Genomic DNA, 22,558 nt, shown 5'->3' with positions numbered 1-22,558 from the left:
ACATGGATTTGTGAAAGGACGCTCCTGTTTTAGCAATATGCTAGCCTTTTATAATAAAGTTACAAGAACATTAGATGAGGGAAAGGCATATACTGCAATTTTCTTAGACTTGGCAAAGGCATTTGACAGGGTGCCACATGATAAGCTGATATTTAAGTTGTAGCACATGGGTCTGGATGTCAGACTGGTCAAGTGGATTCAGGATTGGATGTCTGATAGGTATCAGAGAGTTGTGTATGGTGGAGCAGTTTCCAGGAGGCAGAGGGTTACAAGTGGGGTCCCACAGGGCTCAGTACTAGGACCTATATTGTTTAACCTTTATATCCAGTGGATTGCAGGGGGATATTCAGTTGTTTGCAGATGATGCGAAGCTGGGAAGGATTATTAGTAATAGTGCAGATGTGGTAGCCCTGCAAGAGGATTTAAATAAGCTAGATAGATGGGCAAATGAATGGGGGATGTCGGTTTAATGCAGCAAAATGTAAGGTCTTGAGGTTTGGGAAACATCGATGGGATGCTGCATACTCTATGGGAGGAGTTATACTGGAGGAAGTAGGGGCGACAAGTGATCTGGGGTTGATGATTGATAGAAACCTGAAGTTTAGGGGACATATTGCAAAGGTGGTGAAGGTAACACAGAGGATTGCTGCTATTATGAGGACACTGACCTGCAGAGATAAGAGGGTTATCATTCCGTTGTACAAGTCTCTGATCAGACCACACTTGGACTATTGTTCTCAGATTTGGTCCCCAGGATTTGAAGGGGATAAATTAACTGTGGAAAGGATACAAAGACGGATGACAAAGATGGTTTCAGGACTGTACAATGATAGTTATGAGGATCGGCTGAGAGAATGTGGACTGCAGAGTTTGGTGGATAGAAGGAGGAGAGGTGATATGATTGAGACTTTTAAACTGTTGAGAGGTGGTTACAGGGTTGACACTGGGGAGTTCTTTCGCTTGGTTGATCAGCGGGAAGGAGTGATGACAAGAGGCCATCCCTGGAAGTTACGAAAGGAAACTGTGAGCAAGAGGGTAAGGAGTGGTTTCTTTGTGTGGAGGGTGGTTGAGCCGTGGAATGCATTGCCTGATGGAGTGGTGGGAGCGAGAACGGTCAGTGAGTTTAAAGAGTGGTATGATAGACTTTGTGTTTCTCAGGGGGGGACCTCCCCTCAGTGAGTCTTGACAGACTTTATGTCTTAGGAAGGACCTCCCTCGATGAGTCTTTTGACTCCTTGGAGGCCTGAATAATAATAATAATAATAATAATAATAATAATAATAATAATATGAATGGTGCCCCGGCGGTGGTGCCCCCTTCATAGCGGCACCCGTATGTTCTGCATGCCCGCTTCCGCCGGCCCTGACTGTGGCACTTTACTACTCGCCTTCCTCTTTTGGGATACTACCCCCCCCCCCCATATACAACCTGCTGATATGTGCCAGACAACCAATCAGCTATCCAACTTACTATTCTGTTATCTAATTCCATCTGTTTCGGTGCACATACCACCATATATGCACCTCCTTTATCAAGTGAGTTTGTCACCTTGTTGTAATACATAAGAAGATTGCTGAAACATGACCTCCCTCCCCAACAAACTCATGCTGACCATCATAAAGAATACTGCTATTACAACCCATTTCTGAATCCTAGTCCGTAACTTCTCTTAATGAAATGAATTTTAAGATTAAAATCTTAATGAAAGATAGAAAATGATATATTAAACTTACTCCTGGGGTGGAAGCTTGAGGTCCATAAGGATATCTAGTCCAGTCAAGTGAACTCTCTTGTGTTGTGTCTAAAAGCACCACTGCCGGTTTAACATGTAAAATAAAAAAATAAATAAGAAAGTTATTTTCAACTGCAACAGTAGTCAAAGTAATGACTAAAAGAATACCTAAGGTACCTAAAAGAATATTTCACTTAACAACATAATCTGAAATTTAGATAATGGAGATCTTAATCAGGCAGAAGACTGATTAACTTTTCATCATTATCTAAGATATAATGAGACAATTGATAATTTAGTAATTTACTGCTTTTTGTCATCAAAAGATGCTCATTCCCATTCCATTAAGATTTTTAGCTTGTGTGCTCCATATAATGAGTACTTTTCTAATATGAATAAAAAAATGCAGACCTATTACCTATTAGTTTCCCATATTCTATTATTTATCTTCATATAGTTTCTATAGAGGCTGTCAGGATCAGATCTTCACTTTACGACAAATAGTGAAGAAATCATGGGAATATAACAAAGATCTGTATTTAAGTTTTGTCGATTTCGAAAAGGCATATGACAAGGTACCAAGAGAGAGAAGCTATTCAATATGCTACAGTTATATGGTGTCAATGAGACATTATATCAAGCAATACTTAGTCTTCATTTGAGTTGTAAGTCAGCAGTTAGAATTGAAGGAAGCAGAGGAAGATGGTTTAATGTTAAATCTGGTGTGAGACAAGGATGTACATTATCCCCTCTGTTATTCATTATCTATATGGATCACATTATGAAGGAAAGTGGTATTAAACATGATATCAAAATTGGAGATGATAATGTCAGCTCTTTGCTTTATGTGGATGATGTTATACTTCTAAATAAATCCGCTACAAGTCTGCAAGATTCTCTGACTAAATTGAATAACTGTTGTAATAGATATGGTATGAAGGTCAGCAATAAAAAGACAAAGGCAATGAAAATAGGCAGAATCATTGAAAATGTCAACTGTGTTGTGAACGGAGAACCTGTGGAACAAGTAAAACATTTCAGCTACTAGGCATGATTTTTAGTGAAGATGATAAATTAAATATAGAAATAGACAACAGAATCAGCAAAGCTGGTATGGTGGAAGTCAATTGAATAAATTCATATGGAATAAGAGAGAAATTAGTCAAAACACTAAATAAGCTGTATACAAGACAGTGTTCAAACCAGTTTTAACTTATGGATCTGAGAGCTGGGTCAGAAATAAAACACTTGACCAAAGACTAGAGACCGCAGATATGAGAGTCCTGAGAAAGATTAGAGGCATGAACAGATGGCAATATCATATTAAAAACGAGGATATTAGGAAAGAACTTGACATTGTCAGCATCCAGGAATGCATTAGCAGAGCTAATCTCAGGTGGTATGGTCACTTAAACAGAATGGGCGAAGAATGATTAGCAAAACAAGTGTTCTCTGCCAGGTTGGCAGGAAAACGACCCAGAGGAAGACCAAGATATAGGTGGATTGATACGGTACAAAGTGCCTTAGACGATAGAAATATAAGATCTGATAATGTTGGAGTCTTGACATGTAACAGAGTGATTTGGAGGAAAATTTTAGATAGGAAGTTAGTAATGATGTAATTTTTTTCATGTAGTACTGTCATATCCTGTACACCCTTGAGGGTACATGGCAGGAATTTGATGATGATGAAGTTTAGTTTCTGACTAGAAAAAAATGCATTAAAACAATTTTCTTTTATTTCAAGTTAGACAAAAAAAAAAAAAGATTAACTAGACATTTATTTGCCATTTATTAGTTTAAATGTACATTATTTATGAAGAAATCAAAACTCTTTTTTAAATTAATGATAAGTATTTATAAATGGTAAATATTATTTGACTGTATCTCTCTCTCCCCCCCCCCCCCTCAAAAAGCATACACATACACACACAAGCATACAATAATTTGTATATGAAAAGCACACTAATATTTTATTATTAACATCTGACCTCCATGGAATCAGAGACTTATCATGGGAGGTACACACTATTGCACACAATGCTCATCCAGCCATGCTTTAAACTGATTCAGTGTGTCCACATTCACAGCACACTCAGGCAATGCATTCCATTCACCAACCACTCTCCATGCATAGAACTTACTCCTCACTCCTCTGCTCACACCCTCCTTATACAGCTTCCAGTGATGGCCTCTTGTTCTACCCCCCCCCCCTCCCATTCTATGAAAAGTCTCTTCCATGTCAACCTGATAACAACTTCTGACTAGCTTATATGTCTCAATCATAGTCCCCCCCCCCCTTCCTCCTATTCACAAGGTCTGCAACTTACATTCTCTTAATCTGTCCTCGTATTCCTCACATTCCAAAACCACTGACCACCTTAGTGAATCAACTCTGGACCCTTTCCAACATATCCTTGCTGCCATGAAAACCCAACAACCAAATCTGTGCACAGTAATCCATAGGAGGCCTGATCAAGGCCTTATACAATGGCATCGTAACCTCTATTTCTGCATGCGAGGGTCTTCTGCATCATTGCCATTATCCAATGTGACATCTTCACAACTTGTGCAATTTGCTGCCTGAATTTCAGGTCGTTGTCCACCATCATCCCTAGATCTCTCATCTCCTCTCCTTCCTTTAAGGTTTCCCCATCAAGTGTATAATTTTTCATCCCATTGTTGCCTACCAAATCTCAAATCTCACACTTTGCAACATCAGTCAATCTATTAAAGTCCTCTTGTTAGGCCATAACATCCACTTGAATTCTGCATTGCTCTTCCCAGTTTTGCAACATCTGCATCATCTTTATACTAGAACAAAGTAGCTCAAAATTTCCAGAGCTAAATAATCTAAAATTTATCTTATATAATGAAAAAGGAGAGGAAAAAATAAATTCAAGCAGTCTTGAAACTTACGATTTCTAAATGCTTGACTAAATACTTATGGTTTCTAAATACTTGTTTATTTTCTTGGCCACCATGGAGTCTCAAGACTCATTGTGGAAGGTTAATATTATTCAACACAAAGTCTATCGTCCCACTCCTGAAACTCTTTCACCATTTGCACTTTCACCATCCTCTCAGGTCCACCACTTTCCATGCAAAAACCTACTTCTTACCCTTTTATTCACTATACTTTTTTGCACCAAGGATAGCCCCTTGTTCTTGTTTCTTCACTTCATTCTACCATATGAAAAAACCTCCCCAGTGGTAATCCAATAATAACCATTCAACAACTTAAATCATATGTCTTAAATCATATCCCCCTTTGTTTGCCTTCTATCTGAACTCTGCATGCCCTCAGTCTATCCTCATAACCAACACTGTATTGTTTTGATATAATTTTTCTTATCCAACTCTATAACACCCAATCCAAGGATATTATTACAGCCATCCCTCGACTTACATCTGGGTTCCGTTCCATCCCACAGAACATAAGTCAGACATAAGTCAATACATTAAATCAACAGAGTTATAGGGGTTAGTGACTTAACCGTAATAAGTATACTGTCATTTTAATTTTTAAACCTTATTATAAAACTGTACTGTGTATTACTGCCACTATAAAACAGGAGAATAATCCCCCAAATCTTCCTCCACAATCACATCTTCATTACCTTCCCTGTGTGAATGATCAAGCTGTGGCTCTTCTGGTGTAACCTTTGTTATTTTTGATGAAAATGTCCAATGTGCTTTGCTTATTCCTCTTCTTCTTTTCATCATAAATTTGTTCATAGCAAGAAACACGTCATGTATTTTCGTTTCTATTATTCTAAGTAGCATTCAACATTGGGGTCCATGTCTTCAGCCATTTTGAGAACATTGCTAACTGCAAAGAACATTTCTACGAGACTCTTCACTGTAAATTTTTTAAATACTTCTTCCTGATTCTCCTTTCCCTCTTCCTTTTCTCATTTTTCGTCTTCTGCAACAGTTGTTCCTCTAGTTCGACCAACTCTTCGTTGGTCAATCAACTTTTCAGGGGAAGTTTATATGAGTTGAATTATGTCATCAGCATTCACTTTGAGATTCAGATTGTTTGCTAGGCCCACTATTACAAACTCCCAAAATCATCTACAAACCTTTTTAATGTCATTTTCCATATGCCACTCATACATTGAGAAAGAGTGAATACTACAAGAGGATGCGAATGCATGTGTAGACAGGAAAGAAATGGGATGATCTGGAATCAAGAGGAAAGTTGGATTTGAAGAGGGTTCTAAAATGAATAAGTAGAAAGGGAAATGGCTTCAGTTGAGCATGGAGAAATCACATCAAATGAGTGGTATCAGCAGAAACTAGCTGTAGATCCATGAATGAGCTGCTGTGTTTGTATACAAATGCTAGAAGTGTAAGAAACAAGACAAATGAAATGGTTGCATTAATTGAGTATGTTCCCAAAAATTGTTGGAATAAGTGAGACATGGTTGGAGAAGGACAACATCCTGACAGGAATAGAGATGGAAGGGTATGATGTGTTTCGTGAGGATAGAAATAATAAAAAGGGAGGGGGGGGGAGTGCTATTGATGATAGAGAAAGAGTTATGTCCATGCAAAGTAGAGATGCAAGAGAGAAATAGTGCCAGTGGTTTAGAGGAAGTATGGTGTGAGATAGAGGTGAATAGAATGAAATACTTGGTTGGATGCTGTTATAGACCTGGTAATGTGGATGGCAGTGACTATAAAATATAATCAAATTAGCCAAGCAAATAAGAAAAGGGTGATCACTATGATTTTATTATTATTATTATTATTATTATTCAAGCCTCCATGGAGTCAAAAGACTCTTCGTGAGAGGTCCTTCCTAAGAACATAAAGTCTGTCGAGACTCATCGAGGGGAGGTTCCCCCTAAGAAACACAAAGTCTATCATACCACTCCTTAAACTCATTGACCGTTCTCGCCCTCACCACTCTATCAGGCAATGCATTCCACGGCTCAACCACCCTCCATGCAAAGAAACCACTCTTCACTCTCTTGCTCACAGTCTCCTTTTTATGGCAATATAGACTTAGATGATGAGATAGCAACTGGAAGTGAAGAAAATGAGTTTCTTCAGTTTCTAAGGGACAACTACCTCAGACAGTATGTAACAGAGGACACACAAGGATAGAGGGTCCTGGATTTGATCATCTCATCAGGAGATATAATTATAAATGATGTGTCCAATCACCAACCGATTGGTGAGTGTCACCATGAAGTGACTACCTGGGTAGTTGCCAACAGTGTGAGGACCTCTGTGAGAAAAGGATATATGTGGAACTACAGGGGGGGGGGAGGCAGTGGCATAGCTGGGGGAGGTCGGTCTGCCCCAGGTGGCACGTTGAACCTTTTTGAACTTTTGCAGTTAATTCTAAAATACAGTCTGGAGAACTCATTTCCAAATATTGTAATAATACTTGAATTTTCCTAACAATTGTTGTAAGTGTTGCTAGTTGTGAGAGGAGTTTTTCTAAATAAAATTTGATTATGAATTACCTACATTACTATGAAATAAATTTCGCCAATGTCATCGACGGTTTTGCTAACAGAAAAGCAAGAAAAATAACATTTTAGAATGTTGAAATTAAAGTTTTACTTCAAAAATGAAGATAGTGTTTTAATTTATTTCCCTATACGTTGTTTTGACTTTATGTAGTATTTTTGGTGTGTACTGAGAGGGGCAGCAAACTCAGGGACCACCCTTGGTGGCAACAGCTTTAGCTATGCCACTGGGGGGGGGGGGGGGGGGGGGATTATGAAGAGCTCAGGAGACAGCTTGCAGATGTAGCATGGAATGAGGAGTTAACTGGAAAAGAGATCAATGCTGCTTGGGGGATTTCAAGAACTATCTAGTAGAAGCAATGTCTAAATGCATTCCAGGGTCAGAAGGTTAAATAGGGTAGGTGTGAAATGGATGAATGAAGAGATTAAGCATGCAATACAGAGAAAATGGGCAGTATGGAAGCAGCATAAGAGAAATAGTAATAATCAATTCCATGAGGATTACAAAGACCAGGCAAGGTGAGTGATTTGGTTCATAAGGGCAGCAAAAGTGAGATATGAGCAGCAGTTAGCTAATGAAGCCAAAAAGAATAGTAAGGAGCTCTTTCGATATGTAGCAGCAAAAAAAAAAAAAAAGAATTATTATGGAAGGATGACATTCATTGGAGAAAATGGCATAAAGACAGCAGTTGTGGAAGATGTGGTGGAGATACTTAATGAGCAGTTCATAAAGGTTTTTCAAACTTGTGAATGTGACTTCATAAAGAAATTGAGAGCAGTTGATGATGGGGAGGAGAGACTGACTGCAAGTGACCAAGTGGATATGGAGAGTTTGAGCAAACTAGATCTTAATAATGCTGTGGAACCTGATAATATATAACCACGTATTCTAAAGGAATGTGCCAGGAAGTTGTCATCTGCCTTGACATATTTTTTTAATACGAGTCTTGCAATGGGTCAAGTTCCTAAGGAGTGGAAGGAGGGAAGATTGTGCGCTTCATAAGGGAGGTGATAGAACTCAAGCATCAAATTATAGGCCTATCTTTGTGTCAGATGTTGTGGTTAAGTTGTTGGAGAAGCATTTGTGAACTAGGATCCAGAACTGGGTGGACAACAATGGTATTATCTTTGATGGACAGCATGGATTTGTTAAAGGGAGGTCATGTTTTAGTAATCTACTTACTTATTACAATAAGGTGACTGCTTCCTTGGACAGAGGAGATGGATACACTGTAATATACTTAGATTTTGTGAAGTTTTTGGTAGATTACAGCATGATAAGTTGATAGTCAAACTAGAGCAGATGGGGTTGGATATTAGATTAGTGCATTGGATCGACTGGCTATCTGATAGGTATCAGCAAGTTGTGTATGGGGAGAGCAATATCCCAGAAAAGGAAGGTCACTAGTGGTGTGCCTCAGGGGTGTGTTTTAGGGCCATTACTATTTAACTTGTATATTAATGACAATGGCAAAGGATGGAGATATTCAGTTGTTTGCAGATGATGCAAAGTTCAGACAAACTATGAAGAGTTTCAATTAGTGATTGGGTGCAGAAATGGGGATGCGAGTTAATGTTGCAAAATATGGGGTTTTAAAAATTGGTAAACAAATATGGGATGCAGAATTTATGCTTGGTGGGGATATATTGTTGGAGGTGGAAGAAATAAGAGATCTTGGGGTGATAGTGGATGAGGATTTCAAATTTATGGGACACACTGCCAAAATTGTGAAGACAACACAAAGACTTCTGTGAATGATGCAGAGGACACTGACTTGTAGAGACATTCTTGTTCCATTGTATAAGGCTTTGATTAAGCCACACATGAACTACTGTGCCCAGATTTGGTCACCTCATTTTTAAAAGGACGAAGAGATGTTTGAAAGGGTCCAGAGGAGACTGATTAAGGGAGTTTCTGACCTCTGGAATGTCTAATAGGAGGAAAGATTAAGAAGATGCAATTTGCAGAGTCTATGGGATAGGAGAAAGAGGGAAGATATGATGGAGACATACAAGTTAGTAAGGGATTGTTATAGGATCAATGTTGGAGAGGTTCTACAGAAAACAGTGGGAGATCAGGGGAGTACCAGCAGTCATCCCTGGAAACTGTTTAAAGAGGGTGTGAGCAGGGGAACAAGAAGCAGGTTTTTTACATGCAGAGTTGTGAATGATTGAAATGCCTTGCCTGAGAGTGTCTACAGAGAATTTTAGTGTGTTTAAAGCACCATATGATGAGCTGTGTGGGTGTGATAAAAGGACTTCCTAGATGAGTCTCTCACTCCATGGGATTTTGGGTAATAATAATAATTTCAAGTTGGACATTTGACATTCAGATCACCTACTATGATAATGGAATCTTTGTTGCCTAGTATCACATATAAATCTGTTGTCAATATAGTTTTGCTCAGCAAGTTTTAGGCTGTGTATATTTTGAGTATTCCAGCATTGTTAATTTGTACTTCAATCCCAATGATTTCTAGGTTTCTGGTTTGAGGATTGGCTGCTATATTATGCTTGAGGTAGTTTTTGACATAAATGGCAGTACCACCACCTCTGACATCTAGTCTGTCATTTCTGTAGGTAATATAACCTCTTAGGTTCGGTTTATTTGCTGGTTAGAGGTGTGTTTCATTAATTAGAATTATTTCTGGACTGTGGCAGATGACAAAGTCTTGTAATTCAAGAATATTGTTAGAAAGGTTGCTGGCATTCTAATAGGCGATTAGAAGTGTTTGGTAAGACTAAATTTCTATGCATTGCTCAGTGTAGTCATGATGGAGCGGGTCTGTTTGAGAAATCTTTTTGTAGAGTTCAGTGTCAGATTGGATTTGCTGAAGTCATCTAAAATAACTAATAATGAAACAGTTATGACTGTAGTTAAGTTGTAATTGGTTTTGTTAGGTTGTTCAAGGAGTGGTTATTCCTATGATCATGTTATTTATGCATTTGTTTTATTTGGTTGAAGAGTTCTTTTTTTTGTTAAGTTCTGGCTGACTAGGTGGAGGATTGGCTTGTTTACCAAACAGTCAGAGGTTGAGAGGGAGTTTGCATTTGTCTCCACGTAGCTGGGCTATTAGGATGAAATCTACAGCTTCTATAGTTAGTTGTGTGTGGTCCACCACAATCTGTGCATTTGGCAAGTATGGATTTGAACTTTTAGAGGTGTCAGTTGGATGGTTGGTTTTGCATAATTTCTCGGCATGACTAAATTTCGGTTATCTGTGGCACTTTCCTGTCAATGCTGTCTCTTCCTAAGGGATTCAGCGGTGATAACAAGGGCACATGTTCATGTAATGTCATATTTGTCTCTGGATTTTATCTAATCTCAACTAAAACAAGTGGCATTAGACGTTTCTCTGATTTGTACATTCTACTTATTTTGATAAGGTTGAGCTTGTGTTTAATGAGATTTTCTACTGCCTCTTCTGTTGAAATTATTTCTGTAATGCCTTAAGACAACTTTGGAGTTCTCATTGCTGAGAGCAAATGGAAGTTTTAAATTGTCTAGGAGCTTTGTCGGGTTGCAATAATCTGGAACTGTACTTGGTTGTATTCTGATGCCATTATCAGCAATTTTCACCTAGGAAAAGTTAATTTTTTTTCTCTATAATAACAGGTGTGATTGTTGTCCCACCATTTTTTTCTCGTAATATGATTGGGAGAATTCTTTCATCCATAAAGTTTATCGTCTACAGTGGTTCCTTCCTCCATGGGGAATAACTTCAGTGTTTCTCTTTTTATTTACACGATGTTCATCTTGCAATCCAACTGAATTGATGAGATTCTTTTTGAGTTAAAATTTCTAAATTAATATTTTCTTTATCTGAGCACTTTCATCACCTTCTGTATTTAGTGTTGTGGTGAAAGTTTATTTTTCACTTGGCTAGAGTATAATAAAATTAGTTTAATCCTTTATCCAAGTGTGAGCAAACAAAGTTTGCACCTGAAAGTATCTTCAGGACTGGGGTAAGGTGGTGAAGAGACCTCAATAAAGGTCGAAACTAGTCTGGGTAGCGGCCCTTCCCTTAATGCATAACATTATACATATCTGCAACGAGATGTGTTTTGCATTATGGGAGATACTGAGATAGGAGTGATGTTAGTGTGCTCCACCTTTGCAATGAGTTGCCTGGTGTCGTACCACATTACCCCAGTCCCGAAGATACTTTCAGGTTCATCAGGTTCAAACTTTGTTTAATCACACTTGGATAAAGGATTAAACTAATTTTATTAGTGTTGTGGATTATAAGTTGAGATATCCAGGGCATTTATCATCAAATAAGTGCATGAATTGCTTAAGCAGTACGAACACCCACTTATAGTCCGAATTCTGAAAAAAAGGTGTTCACCACCTCAACATCCATGTCTAACTGAAAATAAACAAAATCCAGGCCCATGTAGCACAGTGAAAGTTACATTTGCATCCTCTACACTAGCCTTACATTCAGGTCTAGTCACTGACTAGAAGAACTTTCTCAAAGACTTTCTTTGACCTGTTCATGAGTTAGTCAGTCAATTTCTGTCATAGGCAAGCAAGAATTTTCTCTTGGAAACTCAGGATTTTTTGTGCCAGAAACTCAAGAAAATTGACCGTAGAACCCGCACTATTTCAGACAACAGCATGTGATGTTAGGGTCCAAGACATAGCAGCACCTCTTTGCCAGTCTCTTCATAGATTACTGCTTATAATTAGTTATTATTATTATTATTCAGGCTTCCATGGAGACAAAAGACTCATCGTAGGAGATCCTTCCTAAGAAACACAAAGTCTATCAAGACTCATCGAGGGAAGGTCCCCCATAAGAAACACAAAGTCTATCATACCACTCCTTAAACTCATTGACCGTTCTCACCACTCCATCAGGCAATGCATTCCACGGCTCAACCACCCTCCACACAAAGAAACCACTCCCTACCCTCTTGCTCACAGTTTCCTTTAGTAACTTCCAAGGATGGCCTCTTGTCATCACTCCTTCCCGCTGTTCAACCAAGCGAAAGAACTCCCCAGTGTCAACCCTGTAACCACCTCTCAAGAGTTTAAAAGTCTCAATCATATCACCTCTCCTTCTTCTATCCACCAAACTCTGCAGTACACATTCCCTCAGTCGATCCTCATAACGAAAATTGTACAGTCCTGAAACCATCTTTGTCATCCGTCTTTGTATCCTTTCCACAGTTAATTTATCCCCTTCAAATCCTGGGGACCAAATCTGAGAGCAATAGTCTAAGTGTGGTCTCATCAGAGACTTATACAACAGAATGATAACCCTTTTATCTCTGCAGGTCAGTGTCCTTCTCATAATTGCAGCAATCCTCTGTGTTACCTTCACCACCTTTGCAATATCTCCAATAAATTTCAGGTTTCTATCAATCATCAACCCCAGATCTCTTGTTCTCCCCTACTTCCTCCAGTATAACTCATCCCATAGAGTATGCAGCATCCCATCGATGTTTCCCAAACCTCAAGACCTTACATTTTGCTGCATTAAACTGACATCCCCCATTCATTTGCCCATCTAACTAGCTTATTCAAATCCTCTTGCAGGGCTACCACATCTGCACTATTACTAATACTCCTTCCCAGCTTTGCATCATCTGCAAACAACTGAATATCCCCTTGCAATCCACTGGCAATGTCATTGATATAAAGGTTAAACAATATAGGCCCCAGTAATGAGCTCTCACAACTCTCTGATACCGATAGGTATCACAGAGTTGTGTATGGTGGGGCAATTTCAAAAAGAGCCGATCCTGAATCCAGTGGACCAATCCGACATGCAGATTAGTCAGTTGACCTGCAACTTGAATATCAGCTTATCATGTGGCACCCTGTCAAATGCCTTCGCTAAGTGTAAGAAAATGGCAGTATATGCTTTTCTCTCATTTAATGCTCTTGTAACTTTATTATAAAAGACTAGCATATTGCTAAAACAAGAGTGACCCTTCACAAATCCATGTTGACTCTCACAGATAACATTACCCTCGTCTGCCCAATGCCGTATACGGTCCTTCACTACTTTCTCCAAGATCTTACTAACTACTGATGACACACACACAAACTGGCCTATAATTAGACACTTCCAGTCTGCTACCACCCTTATGCAATGGCACTATCTTACCTTCCTTCCATTCCATGGGCACCTTTCCCGCAGCCAGACTTTCACTGAAAAGCCAGGTCAAAGGCACTGTTAGTTCCCTAGCACATTCTCTCAAAACTTGTGGTGAAATACCATCCAGTCCCACTGCTTTACTGACATCCAGAGTACTCAGTATTTGAAACACACTCTCCTCCTACCTCTAAATTTCGAACCTGCCCAATCCTTCTAGCATTAAAACTGACTCCTCTAGGATGAAATACTCCAATAAAGTGTTCATTGAACAATTCCACTATGTCCTCTGCATCAGTCACTCTATTCCCATTTTTATCCCACAATATCATTCTTCCACAGTCATTTCTCCTCCTAGTCTTGGGACAGCTATCTCTGCTTGACTACTAATGGAGATTGAACTGCCCACTCAGTCTCCAGAAAGAGAGTGCTAAAACAGCCTCACTTACTCTCTATAAGGGAATAAAAGATGTTAGATAATTATTAATTTTGTAAATAGTGGCATAAATTCAAAGTAAAGGCAGCACTGCTGCTTCTATTGAAATGAAGAAAATACTCACAAACTTATAACACTAGATATTAAGATAAATATTATTAAAGTGGGGCACTTAAGAGTCAAGGCTGTATAAATGAGAGGAGACTTCCAAATAGCCTTTAAAGGAATGTGGAGAACTGACCAGGGCTTCTAACCTAATGTCCAATCCTCACCTTCTCATGGTGTACCCTGTTAAGTATCTACCTGGATACTGAACAAATCAGGATGGGCTGGAAAATTGGGATTTAGCCAACCAAATTATATTCTTATTGGCTTAAACCACAAATAAAATTATGGTATAACATGACAGAATTTTATGCCAGCTGAGGCATCACTCAGTTAAACAAAGCCCCTATTGTTTTCACCAGGAAAAACAGCAAAAAGTCAGCTACTGGGACAAATCCTGAAACACACTCCAACTTAACATCACCAGAAGTCAATATCAGTATTATCAACATAAGAAGCCTGAATGGCAAAAGAAATGGAGCTGGCTGAGGAAATGGATAAGTACCAGATCAACATAATAGGGGTGACTGAAACAATAAAAGACAAAAACTGGTGAGATCTTTCTAAGCAATAAATACAAAATGCTATATTCAGGCAATAACAATCATAATGAGGGAAAAGAAGGAGTAGCTATAATATTCAACTAAATATGAGGCTAATCTTCTTGAAAGGCAAGCAATAATTAATGGCAACACTAAATATGAGGCTAATCTTGAATGGAAAACAAATTCTGAAGCAAAGAGTTCACCACTTCATCATCCATGTCTGACTGAAAATAAACAAAATTCAGGCTCGTGTAGCACAGTGGAAGTTACATTTGCATCCTCTGCACCATGCCACCCAAATGTAAATATTTGTCCACATCAAGTAGAGTGATGTGGGCAAATATCAGAATGGGGAATTGAACAATGAGACTTATTTGTGCCTATGGTCCCACAGAGGGTTCAAATAAGGTAATAATGGAGAAATTTTTTTGAGGCTTTAGAGAAAGCAACTGACACAATGGCAAAAGAAAAGTTGGTCCTTGTTGGAGATCTAAATAGCAGAGTAGGAGACGATTGTCAAACATACAGAAATATTTTGGGGAAATTATTTTCGGAAAATGTACAGAAATATTTTGGGAAAATTTGGAGAAAAGAGCAAAGCTCCGGACATTGACTGGTTCCAACATAAAAAAGTGCATAAATTCACATGAAGAGCAGAAGCAAGGAATAAGAAAAGTCTCACTGACTATTTAATTGTTGATAGTGATGTTTTCTCACTGGTGCAGGACACTAGAGTGGACAAAGGATTTGAAATTGGAGGAGACATCCATTTAGTCTTGAGCAGGATAAAATTGAATTTCATATTGAAAAGAAGAATGTGTAAGAAAGTTTAAAAGCAAATAAAAGTTGAGCAACTCTCAGATATGAAGTGCAGACTAAAATACACAAACGTTATATGAGAGTAGTCTGAAACGTTCTCAGACTCAAACCATAGATAGCAACATAATCGGCAAGATTTTTTTTCTAAGTTGTTATATCTGTCATAAGCATACATATGAAATTGCAGGTCACCATCATGTTTTATACAGCTGTCTGAAGCAAAAGTGTTGTCTGTATACTTTAAAATGGATAAAATTGAGTATCATGCGGTTATAAAATTCTTTGTAAAAGAAGGTTTAATGCTAAAACAAATTTATTTGAAGTTCCTAAACATTTATGAGCACTCTTCTCCTTCATTCTTGACAATTAAGAAATGGGCTCGGAGTTTAAACGTGGCTGTACCAGCCTTGAAGATGATCCATGTGAAGGACATCCAAAAAGTGCAACAACACCAGAAATCATTAAGTGCACGATATGGGATTGGATGACCAGCGAGTCAAAGTGCATGAAATTGCTGAGACTATAACCATTTCACAAACACGTGTAGGATATATTTTGCATGAAGAATTGCAAAATGAAAAAGCTTTGAGCAAGATGGGTGCCGCGTTTGCTCACAGCAGATCAAAAACACACTCGCATGAAAATTTCTAAACAGTGCTTGGAGCATTTTAACAAGAATAAAACTGATTTTGTGCATCGATTTATTACTATGGATGAGAGTTGGATTCACCATTACATACCAGAATCCAAACAGCAGTCAAAATAGTGGACAGAAGCCAGTTGTTCAGTGCAAAGAAGACAAAGTTGGTTCCATCAGCAGGAAAGGTCATGGCATCGATGTTTTGGGATGCTAAAGGCATTTTGTTTATAATTATCTTGAAAAGGGTAAAACAATAACTGGAGAATATTATTCTGATCTTTTAACCAGAGTAAAAGAAACAATTTGTGAGAAAAGACCTGGTTTGCAGAAGAAAAAATCATCTTTCATGAGGACAATGCACCTGCCCATAAAGGTGTTTTGGCAATGGGAAAAATTAAGGGATCTGCACTATGAATTGTTGGAATATCTGCCCTATTCCCCAGATATGGCTCTATCTGACTTCTATTTCTTTCCGAAAATAAAAGCCTTCCTCGCTGTTCAACGTTTTTCTTCGAATTAAGAGGTGATTGCAGCTACAGGGATGGGATAATGGTGCTGGAGCATCGCTGGAATAAATGTATTAGTCTTAAGGGAGATCATGTTGAAAAATAAAAATAATTTTAAAAGTATAAATTTTTTTTTTTTTTCACCCTTGTACAAGAAAAAATGAAAGAGTTTGAAAACAGGAACCAAATCTTGGGATTCAGTGGCAAGCCCTGAAGAAAACATTGGCTGATTCAGCCAAAGAGGCATGTGATGAGGTTGTCTGCAAGGACAGAAAAATCAGAACTCCATGGTGAACACAGGAAGTTAAAGAGGCCGTGAAAGAAAACTTTCTTACAAACAAATGCAAGAAATTTAAACACTGTCTAAAACTAGCTAAACAAAAGTAATGGGAAGTTTAGGCAAGAATATAGAAAATAAATATCAGGAAGGTGGCAAAATTTCTGGAGGCTGTTGAAAAAAAACTTAGAAATTATTATTACGGGCGACTACAGGGATTAGACCCATCGAGGGAGGCCCTAAACATCATGTCCACACAACTATTTGACATTCTCACAGTATCTATAATACCCTGCCTTGAACTCACTCACTGTCACAGCACCCACAACAGACTCTGGCAGCTTATTCCACTCATTCACCACTCTGAAAGTAAAGAACCCAACTCTAACACCCTTGCTAACTACACTCTTGCCCAGCTTCCACAGATGTCCCCTAGTTCTCCCACCATCAGTCCTGATCTCAAAAATAACCTCTGAATTAATCCTATAGAAACCCTTTAGCAATTTGAATGTCTCCATCATATCTCCCCTTCTCTGCCTATCAACCAATTTCTGCAACCCACAAATCTTCAACCTGTTCTCATAAGGTTCATTCCATAGACCTGCTATCATCTTGGTCACTCGCATCTGGATCCTCTCCACCTCCTCTCCATCAAGAAGAAACCTAGGTGACCAAATCTGGGCACAGTAGTCGAGATGAGGTTTTATCAAAGCTAGGTAGAGAGGAACAATAACTTGCTTGTCTCTGCTCGTCAAAGTATTTTTCAACAACCAAGTGAGTTGATGAGCTGATTTAGCCACTTTTGCAATGTGTCCCCTAAACTTCATCTCCCTATCCACCAACATTCCCAAGTCCCTGGCCTCATCAATCTCCTGGAGTACAGTTCCACCAATGTGGTATACTGCTGCTAATCTTTTCACCCCAAAATGCATAACCTTACATTTTGTCATATTAAATTGACATCCATTCTCCTTATCCCAGAACTCCAATCTATCCAAATCATCCTGCAAGATATTGACATCTTCTGCATTCACTATTGCCCTACCCAACTTTGCATCATCAGCGAACAAATGAACTGTTCCTCTTAGATCCTTCCCTATATTGTTAATGAACAAATTAAACAGCAGTGGTCCAAGAACAGAACCCTGTGGCACACCACTAGTCACAGGCTGTCTTTTTGACTCTACTCCTGAATAACCTAATTTCTGATATCTCTCCATCAACCACCCACCTATCCATCTCAGCAACCCTATATCCATTCCCATATGTTGCAGTTTATGGATTAGAATTCCATGTGGTATCCTGTCAAATGCCTTAGCATCCAGCAGTATCACTGTAAACCCATTTCCCTTATCCAGTTCAGCCGTCACTGTGTTATAAAACTTGAACAAGTTACTGAGGCATGATCTACCCTTCGCAAAGCCATGCTGTCCCCCATACAGTATCTCATTTTCATCAATCCATTCCTGTATTTTTCCCTTGACTACTTTCTCCAAGACCTTGACAACGACTCCTGATATGCTGATTGGTCAGTAATTTGCAACAGTAGTCTTGGATCCTCCTTTATGCAGTGGAACTATTTTCCCCTCTTTCCACACCTTCGGGACTAAACCAGACCCGAGACTCAGATTAAACAACATGGTCAAAGGAACTGATAATTCTTTAACCGCTTCACATAAGACCCGTGCCGGTATACCACCCATCCCACAGATGTATTCACATTAAGGTTCTGTAATAGACTATTCACCTCCACTTCATTCATCACAATTCCCTTATAAACTAATGGTTCCTTCAATGTCACCTCATGGATGATATACTCTTGAAAGTGCTCGCTCAGTAATTCCACTATATTGACTTATTCAGTGACCTCCTTACCATTGCCATTCCTTAAAATCATACTGCTGTGTACAGTTTTTTTTTTTTTTTGTTTGGCATATTGAAGAACTGTTTGGGATTCTCTTTAGTTTGCATAGCTAGTCTCCTTTCATAATCCGCTTTTGCTTTTTTTTTACCACACTCGTTACCCTTCTTGCCTGCACTTTATACTGTTTGTGTGCTTGCAGGTCGCCTTTCTCTTTAAATTCCCTCCACAGTTGTTTCCTTCTTTGCAGCTCAAGCTTAATGGTGTTATTCATCCATTTAACCCCTACTTGTTTTAATATTCGGACCCTAGGTATACAATCAGCCATAACCTCCAGTAAATGCTCCTTGACCACTTCCCATGCTCTATTGACATCCAGCCCTTGCAGTTTTACATGCCATGGCACTGAACCAAGCAATCTCCTAAGCTTGTCATACTTGCCAGCACGGTAATTCCACATATACCCTGTCTTAATAAAAAATTCCACACCTTTAGCCACCTCCCAGGTCAAGACCTTATGATCACTCTCACCAATAGGTGGCAACATGGTCATATTCAATACAGTCAAATTCTCAGATGCTATTACCAGATCAAGCACTCTCAAAACCCCTAGTATTTTCACTTACATGCTCTCTCAGATAGTTATCACTTAATAATTGAATAAAATCTCCTCCTTCCAATCAACGTTACCATAGTTGAAATCACCTATAATAATTACCCTCCTTCCACTCATTTCATCAATTTGTTTATGCATACTATCTCCACCATCTATTCCATTACCTGGTCTATAGCAGCACCCAACTGTATATTTTGTTCTGCCAGTCTCAATCTCACACCAAATGGCCTCAAATGAACTCTTTTCACTATCCTGCAATACAACTTCAGTTCTCCTTGGCTGCAGTTCATCAGCTATCATCAATAACACTCCTCCATCCCATTTTATTCTCTCTGTTCCTCCTAAACACACTATAACCTACACATTCTATCCCACTAACTATATAATCTTCCATCAGCCATGTTTCACTAATGCCAATAACCCATAGCCAGGAAGAGCCAATCAAGGCCAAAAATTCTTCCTTCTTGTTCCTAATACTCCTGGCATTAGTATACATGAAATGCAGCAGTCCCTTTGTCCCACCCCTATCTTGATGCGTTATTCTAACTATCCCATTCCGATTACTTGTCCTTAGTACTGGCTCGGGTACATTATATACATTCTTACACTCAAAGTGTCTCACTGATGTCCGCATATCCACTTCCCCCCTCCTTGGTAGTTCTAGTTTCCCTGGTTCTGCACATCCATTTTCACTTCATTCAGCAACACTTTTTCCAGTCTCTGCACACCAAATCCATTCAAATGCAGGCCATCCATCTTGTATAAATCCTTTCGCCCATCAAACTCATTCCACACCACACCATCCTAACTCTGTCACTCTTTTCTTTCACTTCCTTTAACAATACTTTCAAGTCCTCTCTCATGAAAAATTTATCTCCTTTCAATTCATTCATACCCGATACAACTATCAATTCTTTCACCGTCTGTTTTTGTGCTCTAATACTCTCACTTACATCCTTAAATTTCGCACCCAGTAAGTACGATTTAGTTAAACTCGATAATAAAGATGATAAAGGTGACAAGAAAACGGGGGGAAAAAAAAAAGATACCCGTGATGTATGGGTAATTATTATTAGTATTATTAACATCTGACCTCCCTGGAGTCAGAGACTCATCATTGGAGGTACACACTATTACACACAATGCTCATTCAACCATGGTTTAAAACTGATTCAATGTGTTTACATTCACAACACACTCAAGCAATGCATTTCACTCACCAACCACTCTCCATGGCAAAGAACCTACTTCTCATTCCTTCTCATCGCTAGAAACAAGCAGTTTCTAGCGATGGCCTCTTGTTCTACCCCCCCCCTCCCATTCTATGAAAAATCTCTTCCATGTTAACAACTCCTGACTAGTTTATGTCTCAATCATAGCTCCACCCCTCTTCCTCCTATTCACAAGGCACTACAACTTACATTCTCTCAATCTGTCCTTGTAATGTGGAATATGAGTATTCCAAAAACCACTGACCACCTTAGTGAATCATCTCTGGTCCTTTTCAAACATATCCTCCCATGAAAACCCAGAAACCAAATCTGTGCACAATAACCGATATAAGGACTGATCGAGGTCTTATATAATGGCATCATAATCTCTCTATTTCTGCATGTCAAGGCCCCCCGCATCATTGCCATTATCTGGTGTGACATCTTCACAACTTGGACAATGTGGTCCCTGAATTTCAGGTCCTTGTCCACCATCATTCCTAGATCTCTCATCTCCTCAAGTTCCTTTAAAGTTTCCCCACGAATTGTCACATTCCGTTGTTGCTTACCAAATCTCAAAATCTTACACTTTGCAACAATGAACTGACAGTTCCACTTACTTGCCCATTTATGAGGTCTATTCTAATCCTCATGAAAAGACTTAACATTTGCTTGACTCAGCATTGCTCTCCCCAGTTTTGCATTATCTGCGAACAGCCTGCATATCATTAGTTAAACCCATCTCAATATCATTAGCATACAAATTGAATAACAATGGCACTAAAACTGAATTACTTCAAAAAATTGCTGAATGAAACAAGCAGTGACAGCACAGTGGTAAAAAACACTGAACATGCATACAATCAGGAATATACATCCATACTTGAAGTAGAAAAAGCCATCAAAAGCCTGAAAAGTGGAAAGGCAGCATGAGTAGATGATATTTAACCAGTAATGCTCACGTATGGAGGTATAAAAGTCTTGCAGTGGTGCACTGCATAGTTCACAAGGTAGAAATGTATAATGTTATGCATTATGGGAAGGGTAACTACCCAGACAGGTTTTGCCCTTTCAGGTCTCATCAGTGGGAGTCACACCCAGAAGTGATACCAAGGGTGATGTAATGCAGAAGTCATATTACCATATACAAGTAGCCAAAAGGTGTCACACCTTATTACTATAATATTCTGGATTAGAGATAGATGTTGAAAGGTTTTCTTTTCATTTGGTTATACTATAATTAGTTGAGACCACTTATGAGACCTCAATAAAGATCGAAAACAGTCTGGGTAGTGACCCTTCCCATAATGTATAGCATTATACATGTCCATAAGGATATGTGCTTTGCATTATGGGATACAAAGACAAGTGATGTGAAGTCAGTAGCCTCTATATATAAGTTGACCAGAAGTAAAGTTACTTCAAGTGCAAACTTTGTTTGCTTACACTTGGATAATGAATTAAACCAAGATTATATTACTTAAATTAAGGGGATATTAAATCCCACATAGTTTTAAAACCGAATAAGAAACTCAAAGATCGGAATCAGAGAGTTTCTTGCCGAATATAGTAAACTATAAAGTATCGGCGACACTAGCGTTAGCCAATGCAAGTGATCCTAGTACGTAGTACAATACCGGGCAACTCGTTGCAAAGGTGGGGGAAGTTCAGATCGCTATTCTTAGGTATATTCTTAGGTAAATTAAGATTATAATTTCTTGGCATCTTTACTTTATAGCATAAGCAAAAATATAGTGACCAAAACATGGAAGTATTCATTTGCTTCATCAACTTCGAGAAAGTATTTGACAAAGTCCAACATACTAAAATGATTGAATTATTAAAAAGAATTGGATTAGATGGTAAAGACATCAGGATCATTGAACACTTATACTGGAACCAAAAGACATCTCTTCAAGTTGATGACATTATTACAGACTCCATTAACCACTGTTGGATTCTGATTATATAGAGATTGAAGTAATTATTATTTGTTTCAGAATCCAACATGATCTTCCATCACATAGGCAAAACTTGAAAATATTATTTAATGTAAATCACTTATTTTACAATTAAATATTCATATAACTACCTTAATTTTGTCTAATATTAAATTAATTATTCAAAGATATATGTATTAATAATGAAAATACTGTATTAAATATTATTAAGTTATTTTATTTATTACTATGTTAATATTATAGAATTTGTACTTGA

At 38.5% G+C, this 22,558-nt stretch overlaps 1 protein-coding gene across 2 annotated transcripts in view; it reads right to left on the bottom strand.

Moving 5' to 3' along the window:
• LOC150096472 (ephrin type-A receptor 4-A-like) overlaps positions 1–22,558 on the bottom strand; it is a 709,579-nt gene that overhangs the window by 615,906 nt on the left and 71,115 nt on the right. For both annotated transcript variants that reach the window (XM_090407961.1, XM_090407962.1), the window contains exon 2: positions 1,734–1,813. In XM_090407961.1, coding sequence (XP_090264087.1) covers positions 1,734–1,813 — 80 coding nt within the window. The remainder of the gene's footprint in view (positions 1–1,733; positions 1,814–22,558) is intronic.

Source organism: Typopeltis vanoorti, chromosome 18 (assembly GCF_054136105.1).
Source record: "Typopeltis vanoorti isolate ZY-2024b chromosome 18, IOZ_Tvanoo_1.0, whole genome shotgun sequence".
Lineage (NCBI taxonomy): Eukaryota > Metazoa > Arthropoda > Arachnida > Uropygi > Thelyphonidae > Typopeltis > Typopeltis vanoorti.
The sequence above is the reverse complement of the archived record's forward strand: the minus strand, read 5'-3'. Positions and strand labels throughout refer to the sequence as shown.